The following is a 13372-nucleotide window of genomic DNA, read 5'->3' on the forward strand; positions in this document are numbered from 1 at the left end:
TAACACAAACACCTATGTCAGGATGCAGTTCATCGGCTATAGCTCAGCATTTAATACCATCATTCCCACAACCCTGATTGAGAAGTTGCAGAACCTGGGCCTCTGTACCTCCCAATTGGATCCTCAACATCCTAAACGGAAGACCACAATCTGAAGACAATCTATACTGGTGCACCTCAGGGATGTTTAGTTAACCCACTGCTCTACTCTCTATATACCCATGACTGTGTTGCTTGACGTAGCTTAAATACTATCTATAAATTTGCTGATACAACCATTGTTGGTAGAATCTGAAATGGTGACGAGAGGGCGTACAGGAGTAGTATATGCCAACTAGTGGAGTGGTGTCGCAGCAACAATCTGGCGCTCAATGTCAGTAAGATGAAATAGCTGATTGTGGACTTCCGGAAGAGTAAACTGAAGGAACACATACCAATCCTCACAGAGGAATTGAGAGTGAGCAGTTCAAATTCCTGGGTGTCAAGGTCTCTGAGAATCTAACTTGGTCCCAACATATCAATGCAGTTATAAAGAAGGCAAGACAGCAACTATACTTCATTAGGAGTTAGAAGAGATTTGGTTTGTCAACAAGTACACTCAAAAACCACTATAGATGTACCATGGAGAGCATTCTGACAAGCTGCATCACTGTCTATTATGGGGTGGAGGAGGGGTGTACTGCACAGGACCGAAAGAAGCTACAGAGGGTTATAAATTTAGTCTGCTTCATCTTCAGTACTAGCCTACAAAGTATCAGAATCATAATCAGAATCAGGTTTATTATCACCGGCATGTGATGTGAAATTTGTTAACTTAGCAGCAGTAGTTGAATGCAAAATCTAATCCAGCAGAGAAATGATAATAATAATAAAACAATAAATAAACAAGTAAATCAATTACATATATTGAATAGATTAAAAAACATGCAAAAACAGAAATACTGTACATTAAAAAGAGTGAGGTAGTATCCAAGGTTCAATGTCCATTTAGGAATCGGATGGAAGAGGGGAAGAATTGCTGAATTGCTGAGTGTGTGCTTTCACATTTCTATATCTCCTACCTGATGGTAACAATGAGAAAAGGGCATGCCCTGGGTGCTGGAGGTCCTTAATAATGAACGCTGCCTTTCTGAGACACCACTCTCTAAAGATGTCCTGGGTACTTTGTAGGCTAGTACCCAAGATGGAGCTGACTAGACTTACAACCTTCTACAGCTTCTTTCAGTTCTGTGCAGTAGACCCTCCATATCAGGCAGTGATGCAGACTGATGACCCAGATACTCCTCCGTAAGATTCCACAGTTATTTTGCTCATTTCACAATCATGACTGCAAGTGTTGTTGCTCCCAAGCTCCCTGAGTTCTGGCAGGAATATGACGCGTTTGGTTTGCTCAGGCAGAGGCCCAGTTCACAGTGGTGGGATTCTCGCAAGCCCACACAAAATATTACTACATCGTCACAGCATTAGACAGCTCCATGATGACCAAGGGTGATGATAGCAACTATCCCCTCTCCCCAGAAGTCCACAGGTATGAGATTCTTAAAGCAACTCTCTCTAGAGACTTTCGAACTTTACGAGTCTGAGTGCACCTGTTGGCTCCTCACACTGCCTGGCCTAAGTTACTCCAAGCCGTTGGAGTTAATTGATCACATGTTGTCCCTCCTTGGCTGACATCAGCCATATTTCATCTTCAGAGAACTCTGCCATTCAATCATGGGCTGATCCAGTTCTTCCAGTTATCCCCACTTCCATGCCTTCTCCCCATACCTTTTGATGCCCTGGCTAATCAAGAACCTATCTATCTCTGCCTTAAATGCACCAAATGACTTGGCCTCCACAGCTGCTCATGGCAACAAATTCCCTCTGACTAAAGTAATTTCTCCACATCTCAGTTCTAAAAGGACATCCTTCAATCCTGAAGTTGTGCCCTCTTGTCCTAGACTCCCCTACCATGGGAAATATCTTTGCCATATCTAATCTGTTCGGGTTTTTTAACATTTGGAATGCTTCTATGAGATCCCCGTCATTCTCCTGAACTCCAGGGAATACAGCTCAAGAGCTACCAGTTATGCGATAAACCTTTCATAAACCTTTCACGACCAAACTACGTAACAGTTTCTTCCCCCAAGCTATTAGACTCCTCAATACCCAGAACCTGGACTGACACCTCACCTTATTGTCCTGTTTATTATTTATTGTAATGCCTGCACTGTTTTTGTGCACTTTATGCAGTCCTGTGTAGGTCTGTAGTCTAGTGTAGCTTTCTCTGTATTGTTTTTTTTACGTAGTTCAGTCTAGTTTTTGTACTGTGTCATGGTCCTGAAAAACATTGTCTCATTTTTACTATGTACTGTACCAGCAGTTATGGTCGAAATTACAATAAAAGTGATTTGACTTGACTTGACTTGATTCCTGGAATCATTCTCGTGAATCTTTGCTGAACCCTCTCCAATGTCAGTGTATCCTTTCTAAAATAAGGAGCCCAAATCTGCACACAGCATTCCAAGTGTGGTCTCACAGGTGCCTTATAGAGCCTCAACATCACATCCCTGCTCTTATATTCTATACCTCTAGAAATCAATGCCAGCATTGCATTCACATACCTCACCACTGACTCAACCTGGAGGTTGACCTTAGGGTATCCTGCACAAGGACTCCCAAGTCCCTTTGCATCTTGGCATTCTGAATTCTCTCACCACCTAAATAATAGTCTGCCTGTTTATTTCTTCCACCAAAGTACATGACCATACACTTTCCAACATTGTATTACATTTGCCATTTCTTTGTCCATCCCCAAAACTATCTAAGTCTCTCTGAAGGCTCTGTTTCCTCAGCACTACCTGCTCCTCCCCCTATCTTTGTGTCATCGGCAAATTTAGCCACAAATCCATTAATCCCATAGTCCAAATCATTTACATACATTATGAAAAGCAGCACTGACACCAGCCCCTGTGGAACTCCACTGATAACCGGCAGCCAGCCAGAATAGGATCCCCTTATTCCCACTCTCTGTTTTGTACCGATCAGCCAATGCTTCACCCACGCTAGTAACTCCCCTGTAATTCCATAGGCTTTTATCTTGCTAAGCAGCCTCATGTGCAGCATCTTGTTAAAGGCCTTCTGAAAATCCAAGTACGTCACATCTACTGCATCTCCTTTGTCTACCCTGCTTGTAATTTCCTCAAAAAATTGCAGTAGGTTAGTTAGGCAGGATTTTCCTTTGAGGAAACCATGCTGGCTTTGGCCTATCTTGTCATGTGCCTCCAGTTATTCTGTAATCTCATCCCTAACAACTGATTTCAACAACTTTTAAATAGCAGAATAACATTTGCAATTTACCAGTCATCCAGTACATTGCCAGAATCTATCGATTCCTGAAAGATCATTGTTAATGGCTCTGCAATCTTTCCAGCTACTTCTTTCAGAACCCGAGGGTGCATTCCATCAGGTCCAGAAGATTTATCCATCCTCAGAGCATTAAGCTTCCTGAGCACCTTCTCAGTCATAATTTTCACTGTACTGCACTGCACTTCCCTGACGCTCTTGAATGTCTGGTATATTGCAGATGTCTTACACTGTGAAGACTAATGCAAAATACACATTCAGTTCCTCAGCCATCTCCTTGTCTCTTGTTACAATATCTCCAATGTCATTTTCTATCGGTCCTATATCTACTCTCAACTCTCTTTTACCCTTTATATACTTAAAAAAGCTTTTAGTATCTTCTTTGATATTAGTCACCAGCTTCCTTTAATAATTCATCTTTTCCTTCCTAATGACTTTCTTAGTTTCCTTCTGCAAGTTTTAAAAAACTTCCCAATTCTCTATCTTCCCATTAGCTTTGGATTCCTTGTATGCCTTCTCTTTTACTTTGGCACTGACTTAACTTGTCAGCAACAGTAGTGTTCTTCTTCCATTCGATAAATTCCTCTTATTTGAAATACGTATATCTGTCTTGCACTTCCCTCATTTTTCACAGAAACTTCAGCATTGCTGCCCTGCTGTCCTTCCTGCTAGTGTCCCTTTCCAGTCAACCTTGGCCAGTTCCCCTCTCATGCCATTGTAATTTCCTTTATTCCACTGAAATACCGACGCATTGGAATTTAGTTTCTCCTTCTCAGATTTTGAAGTGAACTTCAATCATATTGTGATCACTTTTTCCTCATGGTTCCTTAACCTTAAGCTCTTTTATCTCCTCCAGATCATTGCACAACACCCAATCCAGCACAGGTGATCCCCAGTGGGCTCAATAACAAGCTGTTCTAAAAAGCCATCCCTTAGATATTCTACAAATTCTCTCTCTTGAAGTCCAATACTGGCCTGGTTTTCCCAATCCACTTTCACGTTAAAATCCACAATGATTATCAGGACATTGCCCTTCTGACATGCCTTTTCTATCTCCTCCTGTAATTTATAACCCACATCCCTGGCTGCTGTTTGGAGGCCTGTATACAACTGCCATTAGGGTCCTTTTACTCTTGCCATTTCTTAACTCTTTCAGTTATGAGCAATACCACAATGACTTTGAGTTCTAAAAACAGCAGATTCAGATTAAAATTAAGCTTTTTATGTTATGTCACATGTACATCAAAACACACAGTAAAGTATGTTGTTTGTGTTGAGAATATGCACTCACTCACACACCTTGTCATTCCACTGTTGTTGCAGTGAGTGTACACACTTCAATGTCTTCAATATACTTCAATATCCAGTATATTCTCAATATTAACCCATTGTTTTCCCTTCACATTACTATGTACATTCAGATTCAGACACTAAAGTTTAGTTTAATTCCAAACCAAGCGTGATTTGGTTTTATGGTGCCTTTCCCATCATACACAGCAGAATATTTTAATTTACTAATCGGGATGTGTAAGTGTGTATATGTTGTTTGTATACTGTGTTTAAGGTAGATACTTCGAAGTTCAAAATAAAATTTATTATCAGAGTACATACATGTCACCACATACCACCCTGAAATTTCTTATTCCTGTAGGCATACTTAGCAAATCTATAGAACAGCAAGTGTAAACAGGATCAATGAACAATAAACTGTGGAAATTCATTGATGCTGCCTGACCTGTAAGGAGTCAACATCAAGATGGCCCTGCCAAACAATGAATCCTTAGGGTGACATCTTCCAGTTAGCAAATCTATCCAATTATTTAACTTTGTCTACACCTTTTTCTTGGTTTTCTTGTCTTGTTTGTGTTATGGAAACTGTTTGAAACTCAATTGAAGGATCTAGCGCTATACTGTGTCCGGAGAGCTGTCACATGAAAATCAGAGACAGGGTCCAAAAAGTTCTGAAAACACAAGCTGACTTGTGGAAAAGACCATGAACATCTCCATCTCAAAGCAGCAAGGAAGATTGAATGTAGAGAGGGCCAGCAGCTGGACTGGCCCATTTGGCCCTGCAGTCAGCACATTTGGCCCCAGATTGGTGGCATTTGGACCAGGGTCGGTGGTCACTCTTTACAAAAGGGCTGAGTTTGTGTGGCTGCTCTCCTCATATGCAGACAAAAAGATGTTTCCCATATTCTGAGATTTATGTGATTATTGGACAGTTTCATTTAGTTTTCTGGTGTTTTCTTTCTTGTGGCTGAATGGCAGATGGGTGATCTGTTAATTTTTGCATGTAAGGGGGTGGGGTTTGGTGCTACTGCCACTATTTTTTCTGCGAGTGAGGGTATTGGAGATTGGGGATTGTTATGTGTAGGAAGTCAGTGATTGTTATTGTGGCTGTTTTTTAGCTGTGGGGTTAGGGGAATCTTGGGGTCTGCAAATTTTGTTACTTTTCTTTTTCATGCGTGGGAGTGTTTATGTCTTTTCTTAGATCAACACTTACGTTTCTTTCTATATTTAATAGCTATCTGGAGTAGACAAATAACAGAGTTGTATCATACATGCATACTTTAACAATAAAATGAACCTTTGAATCTTTGATAGAAATAAGTAATAACAGCATGAAATAACACAATAAAGAGTCTTTGAAGTTAAGCCATTGATTGTGAGAACATCAGAAATAGAATAAATGTAGTTATCCTCTTTTGTTCAAGAGCCTGATGGTTGAGGATATTAACTATTCTTGAACCTGATGGTATGAGCTCTGAGGCATTTGTATCTTCTACCTAATGGCAGCAGCAAGACAGCAACGTTTCATGTAGATATGCTTAATTGTTGGGAGGGCTTTACCCATGATGTACTGGGCCAAATCCACTACCTTCTGTAGGATTTTCTGCTCAAAGGCGTTGGTGTTCCCATGCCAGGCCATAATGCAGCCAGTTAATATACTTTCCACCATACATCTGTAGAAGTTGCCAAGATTTTGAATGACATGCCGTATCTCTGCAGATACCTGAGGAAGTAGAGGCACAGTTGTGCTTTCTTTGCAATTACATTTATATGATGGGTCTAGGACAGGTCCTTTGAAATAGTGACATCCAGGAATTTAAAGTCACTGACCTCTACCTCTGATCTTCTGGATCATGGAGCTCTGGTTTCCCTCTCATGAAGTCTTCAATCAGTTCCTTGGTTTTATTGACATTGAGTGAGAGGTTGTTGTTATTACACCACTCAGTCAAATTTTGAATCTCCCTTCTGTATGCTGATTCATCACCACCTTTGACAGGGCCCACATCAGTGGTGTAATCAGCAAACTTGTATATGGTATTGAAGTTGAACTTAGCTGAACAGTCATACATCTAAAGCGAGTAGAGCAGGAGGGAAAGCACACATCCCTTTGGTGCTCCTGTGCTGATGGAGGTTCTGGAGGAGATGCTTTTACCAATCTGAACTGACTGGGGTCTGCAAGTGAGGAGATCCAGGATACAATTGCACAAAGTGGGTGCTGAATACAAGATCTTGGAGTTTACTGATTTGTTTTGAGGGGATGATGGTATTAAATGCTGAGCTGTAATCAATAAAGAGCATCTTGATGTATGCACCTTTGCTGTCCAGATGTTCCAGGGTTGTGTGAAGAACCAATGAGATGGCATCTGCTATGGATCTGTTGCTTCAGTCAGAAAATTGGAGTGGATCCAAGTTGCCCCTCAGACATGAGCTGATATGCTTCAACACCAGCCTCTCAAAACTCTTCATCACCGTGGATGTAAGTGCCACTGGGTGATTGAAACCTGCTTGAAGCAGGTGGGTACCACACACTGCTGAAGCAAGAGTTTGAAAATATCTGTGAGCACAGCAGCCAGTTGGTCAACATAGGTCTTCAGTACTTGGCCAGATTCTCTATCTAGACTGGTGCTTCCTTTGATTTGCTCTCTTTGATACACGGGCAGCCAGCACGTCATCTTCACATACTGAGACCAATGGATCATCGTGAGACATAGGGATGCATGACTCCTCCTCCCTGTTCTGGTGGTCAAAGCAAATGTAGAAGGCATTGAGCTCATCTGGAAGCGAAGCAAGAATTAACTTTGTAAGAAGTTATGGTATTCAAACCCTGCCACAGCTATTGAGTATCCATCGTTGATTCCAGTTTGGCCTGGAATCTCCACTTTGCCTGTGAAATGGCTTTCCAAAGATCATACCTGCACCTCTTGTAGCATTCTTGATCTCCATAAGACCATAAGACAAAGAAGCAGAGTCTGCTCCACCATTTCATCATGAGCTGATCCAATCTCCCCTTTAGTCCCATTCCCCTGCCTTCTCACCATAACCTTTGATGCCTTGACTACTCAGATACCTATCAATCTCTCCAGACTTGAATGCCTCTGATCTGGCTCTCAGCAGATTCCAGATTTCATGGTTCATCCATGGCTTCTGATTGGGGTAAACACTAAAATATTTTGTGGGGACACACTCATCTACAGCTGTTTTAATAAAATTTGTTATGTAGTCATTCAGGTCCTCTAATGGGTTCTTGAACACGGCCCAGTCCACTGACTAAAGTTAATCCTGTAACAGTGCCTCTGCCTCCAGCAACCACCTCTTAGTTGTCTTGATTTCTGAAGCCTTGTTTTTTAGGCTCTGTCTATGCGGGTATCAGGAGTATAGCCGAGTGGTCTGGTTTCCCAAAATATAGTCTAGGAAAGGAATGATAAGCCTTCCTTATCATTGTGAGGCAATGGTCTGCTGTCTGGTGTGACAGGTTGTGTGCTGGTGATAATTGGGCAAGGCAAAGTCACCAACTATAATTTGAAATGCCTCAGGATGGGCTGTTTTTTGCCTGCAGATGATATTGTACAGCTTCGTGAGTACTTGCTGATAATTGGCCACCGGTGTTATATAAACTGTGGTCAGGTTCACAGGTGAGATATCCTGACCTTCTAAGTTAGGGGAACAAGAGGTCAACATAACCCCAACGTTCGAACACCAAAGTGAATTGACTGAAATGCGCATGCTGCCACTGTTACCCTTACTAGAGTTCGCGTTCTGCCTGTCCAACCTGTTTATTTTGTAATATAATTGTGAGTACATCATATTCTAATTCATACGTAGTCTTTAGTTAGTTTTGTTGGTAATTAAAGATGATACATCCTAGTACCTAAAACAAAGGAGCTGTTCATCCTCAGTAGGGGAGAGTGATGGGGCTACAAGGAGTTCACACTGGATAAGAATAAGTACTTGTAGATAACATTTTGTAAACATTAGCATTTTTCTTACAATTTTCTCTAATTTTTGTAAGTTTGATTATCGCTGCATCTAAAGTCCTTATCAAACCCAGACATTTTTTTTGGTTATAACCCACGTATCTAACAAAAAGATATAATCAATATTTTCATGTAAATTTTGGTTTCAGAATTGGTTTCAAATTGGACACTTTAATACTGTTTTTCACTCCATAAATGCCATATGATCTGATGTGTCTGTCTAGAATTTTCTTAACTTGTTTCAAAATAAATGCCATCTTTCTTGTTCACATTTAATTTGATGAACTAAGCCAATTCGATTTCATATTAGTTACAAAGATAAAACTTAAAAGTTGTGGACTTGGCATGGGTTCCATACCTTATTAGTATTATTTCAAATCTTATGCCTCAGACTTAACAATTTATATCTTTTGATTAGAGCGTAGACGAATTGCATTTACGGATGAACCTGAGGAAGAGAAGTTGACTTTTAAGATTCACTCGACAGCTAAAGCAAATGTCGAACAAATCAAAAGAGATGAAGATTTTGAAAAGGTAAAAAGAACTTTTGTTATGGACTACCTACTTTAGAAAAGAAACACAAAGCTCTTTGAAGTTTATATTATTCAATTTTATGCTTTATTGTGGTAAATAATTGAAAATGCATTCTTTCTGAATGAATTAAGCAGCTTATTAAGGTCATTCCAGTATTTCTGATGAAGTAATACACACACATTTGTCATGTAATACATGCAAAAAAACACTCACAAAAACAAACATTCACAGCAGTTCTTTTGACCATTCATGGCTGAAATTGGATCACATTGTTCTGCTTTGGAAATGTGGGGCAAGAACAGGAATTAGGTTTACATCACATTTTATTCAGCTATGAAATTTAAAAAGTTAATCAAATACTTCACATTTAGTCTTGGAATGTGCTGAACTTAATTTTGCTGTTTGATTGGGGGTTTGGGAAGTGAATGCAATCTGAGTGACTTCGGGTGTGGTTCACTGCCAATTGTCCAGTTATTACATCTTTACTATGGGAGCTTTCTGTGGTCTATATGTTGTACAAGACAGATGAAAGAGAAATGAAGAAAGACTTATTCCATTCCTTTAATACTCTCTAGAATTCAGGATCACTATGTAACTGATTTTGCTAGCTTCTAGATAATTTTTGGCATCATTGGTTGATCTGTGTGTGTAAGCCAGTTTACTGAATTTTGCAATATTGAGATAGTTCCTGACTCAGGGAGCAGGGATCATTTGACTGAGTGGACATGTGGATTTCCAAGGCTTGCAGGCTCCCCAAATTTTCAGGGTATGATAGACTGCAATCCCGGGACACTTCAGGCATACCTTGAATATACAACTTGGGTCCTTTCAGGGAGTCAATTAAAGAAGATCTCATCATTAATGACTTGATTCTGGGAATTTGTATGACTCTTTTCAACTCAGGCAGTGTGTCTGCTATATTTTATCTAACTTACTATGTGGAAAGTCAAAGTGGGATAAAAGATGAGTTCTTCATTAACCTGTCATTGCTCGACAAGATGCACAGATTGCCTTTACACTGATAATCAGTAGACTGCAGAGAGTAATAGAGTTGTATAGCACCAAAATTGGTCAATGCTGTCAGTACCAATCTATAATAATCCCATTTAGGAGCACTTGGTCCATAACTTACTATGCCCTGGAATTCAAGTACTTGTCCAGATGTTTCTTAAATCCTGTGGAAGCATCCACCTCACCAATGTTTTCAAAGCAGTACATTCTGGAAGGCAACCATTGTCTGGGTGTAAGAAAATTTCTTTCAGATACCCTCTACATCTCTTAAAACTACGAAGTTTGTACTTAGGTCAAAGGCTTCTTACTTTCTAAGCTTCTTGTTCATCTGTGGAATTCTTTGCCACAGACAGCTGTGGAGGTCAGGTTTATATATATATTAAGGGCAAAGGTTGATAGATTATTGATTGGTCATGGTATGAAGGGATATGGGGAGAAAGCAGTTTATTGGGGTTGAGTGGAAAAATGGATGAAATGGTAGAGCAGACTCGATGCGCCAAATGGCCAAATTCTGTTGTTATATTTTATGGTCTTTTTTGAATTCCCCCTCAATCTTCTCTGCTCCAAGAAAAACGAACTAAAACTATGTGGCCTCTAGCTCTACCATCTAGACTTTGGCTACTATGTAAATGTAATTCTGCTGATATATGATCGTGATGTTTGGATAGTTTTGAGGGCATTCTGTAATGAAGCAAAGCTTAAATGTAGGTACAACAGTGCAGCACAGGAACAGGCCCTTTGGCACATCTGTGCTTAGCATGAGACCAATTTCAGCCACATAACACACACAAAATGCTGGAGGAACTCAGCAAGCCAGGCAGCATCTATGGAAAAGAGTGAATAGTCGATGTTTCAGGCTGAGACCCTTCATCAGGACTGGAGAAAAAAGGATGAGGAGTCAGAGTAAGAAGATGGGGGAGGGGAGGAAGCAACACAAAGTGATAGGTGAAACTGGGATGGAAGGGGAGAGGTGAAGTAACGAGCTGTGAAGTTGCTTGGTGAAAGAGATATAGAATTGGAGAAGGAGGAATCTGAGGAGAGGACAGAAGGCCATGGAAGAAAGAAGAGGAAGAGGAGCACCAGATGGAGGTGACTGGCAGGTAAGGAGATAAGGTGAGAGAGGGAATTGGGAATGGGGAAAAGTGAAGGAGGTCGGAGGCAAAACCGGAAGTTTGAGAAATCGATGTTCATGCTATCAGGTTGGAGGCGAGCCAGACTGAATGTAAGGTGTTGCTTCTCCAACCTGAGTGTGGCCTCATTGCAACAGTAGAGGAGGCCACGGTCTGACATGTCAGAATGGGAATGGGAGGTAGAATTAAAAATGGATGGCCACTGGGAGATCATAGCTTTTTCTGGCGGACAGAGTGTAGGTGCATCGGGTCTCACCAATATACAGGAGGCCACACCCAGAGCACTATATACAGTGGATGACCCCAAAAGACTCACAGGTGAAGTGTCGCCTCACCTGGAAGGACTGTTTGGGACCCTGAATGGCAGTGAGGGAGGAGGTGCAGTGACAGGTGTGGGTGTAGCACTTGTTCCACTTGCAAGGATAAATGCCAGGAGGGGGATCAATGGGGAGGGATGAATGGACAGGGGATTCGCATAAGGAGCGGTCCCTGCAGAAAGCAGAAAGTGGGGGAGTGAGGGAAAGATGTGCTAGATGTTGGGATCTCGTTGGAGGTTGTGGAGAATTATGTGCTGGACACAGGCTGGTGGGGTGGTAGGTGAAGACGAGAGGAACCCTATCCCTGGTGAAATGATGGTTGGATGGAGTGAGGGCAGGCATGCGCAAAATAGAATAGATGCAGTTGAGGGCAGTGTTGATGGTGGAGAAAGGGAAGCCCCTTTCTTTTAAGAAGGAGGAGATCTCCTTAGTTCAGGAATGAAAAGCCTCATCCTAAGAGCAGATACACTGGAGATGGAGGAATTGAGAGAAGGAGGTGGCATTTTTACAAGTAACAGGGTGGGATGAGGTATCGTCCAGGTAGCTGGGAGAATCATAGGGTTTATAATGGACATCAGTACATAAGCTGACTCTAGATAGAGACACAGAGATCAAGAAAGGGGAAGAAGGTGTCAAAAATTGACCAGGTAAATTTGAGGGCAGGGTTCTTTCTTCCATGGCCTTCTGTCCTCTCTTATCAGAGCCCCCTTTCTCGTCCTGCATCTCTTCCACTAATCAACTTCCCAGCTCTTTACTACACCTTCCTTCCTCTCAGTTTTGCCTATCACCTTATGTTTCTTTCACCCTTCCCCCCCACCTTCTTGCCCTGATTCCTCATCTTTTTATCTTCTGTCCTGATGGAGGGTCTTGGTCCAAAACTTCAACTATACCCTTTTCCACAGATGTTTCCTGGTCTGCTGAGTTCTTCCAGCATTCTGTGTGTGTTGCTTGGATTTCCAGCATTTGCAGATTTTCTCTTGCTTGTACATGGTCCATACCTTTCCATTCCTTGCCTGTTCATTGCCTGTCTTAAATGCATCTTAAACATTGCTATCATAACTGCTTCCATCTGACAGTTCATTCCAGGCACCTCCCACTCACTTGTAGAAAAACTAGCCTTGTAAATCTGTTTTAAAGTTTCCCTCACACCTTAAAGTTAAGCCCTCTAGAATCTGACATTTCAACTCTGCAAAAAAGAGCAATCAGTCAAATTTGTCTGGATTAAAATGCAATTGCCATTTCTTTTCCCATATTTCCACCTTTTCTTTTAGGGATACTCAACATATGTCTTACAAATCTCAATATTGTTTTATGAAGAGGTAATTGAGAACATAGATAAGAGTAGGATAGTAGATGTTGTTTATAGGAACTTTTTCAGACTGGTCTGCAAGGTTAGATCGCATGGGATCCATGGAGAGAGAGTTTACTGAATTCATAATTGGCTTGATTTTAGGAAGTAGAGAGTGATTGTTGAAAGTTGTATCTCGCACTGGAGGTCTGTGTCCAGTGATGTGCCATAAGGGCTGGATCTGGGACCTTTGCTGTTTGCTACTTATTTGATTTTTTTAAATGTGAATGTACAAGGAAAGGTCAGTATTTTGTGGATGATACTAGAATATATCAAAGATAGTAAGGATGATTATCAAAAATTACAAGGGTATCTTCAACAATCTGTTTTAAGGAAAATTTATTTTATTGGTAAACACAAAATACTCTGCAGATGCTGGGGTCAAAGCAACACGCACAACACACTGGAGGAACTCAGGAGTTTG

The 13372-nt window shown here is 41.1% G+C and overlaps 1 protein-coding gene across 1 annotated transcript in view; it reads left to right on the forward strand.

The window, feature by feature from the left end:
* LOC132401348 (dynein axonemal heavy chain 8-like) overlaps window positions 1-13372 on the forward strand; it is an 895336-nt gene that overhangs the window by 241718 nt on the left and 640246 nt on the right. The window contains exon 23 of the mRNA XM_059983478.1: window positions 9027-9142. Within this exon, the coding sequence (XP_059839461.1) occupies window positions 9027-9142 (116 nt within the window). The remainder of the gene's footprint in view (window positions 1-9026; window positions 9143-13372) is intronic.

Source organism: Hypanus sabinus, chromosome 10, assembly GCF_030144855.1.
Source record: "Hypanus sabinus isolate sHypSab1 chromosome 10, sHypSab1.hap1, whole genome shotgun sequence".
In the NCBI taxonomy this organism is placed as follows: domain Eukaryota; kingdom Metazoa; phylum Chordata; class Chondrichthyes; order Myliobatiformes; family Dasyatidae; genus Hypanus; species Hypanus sabinus.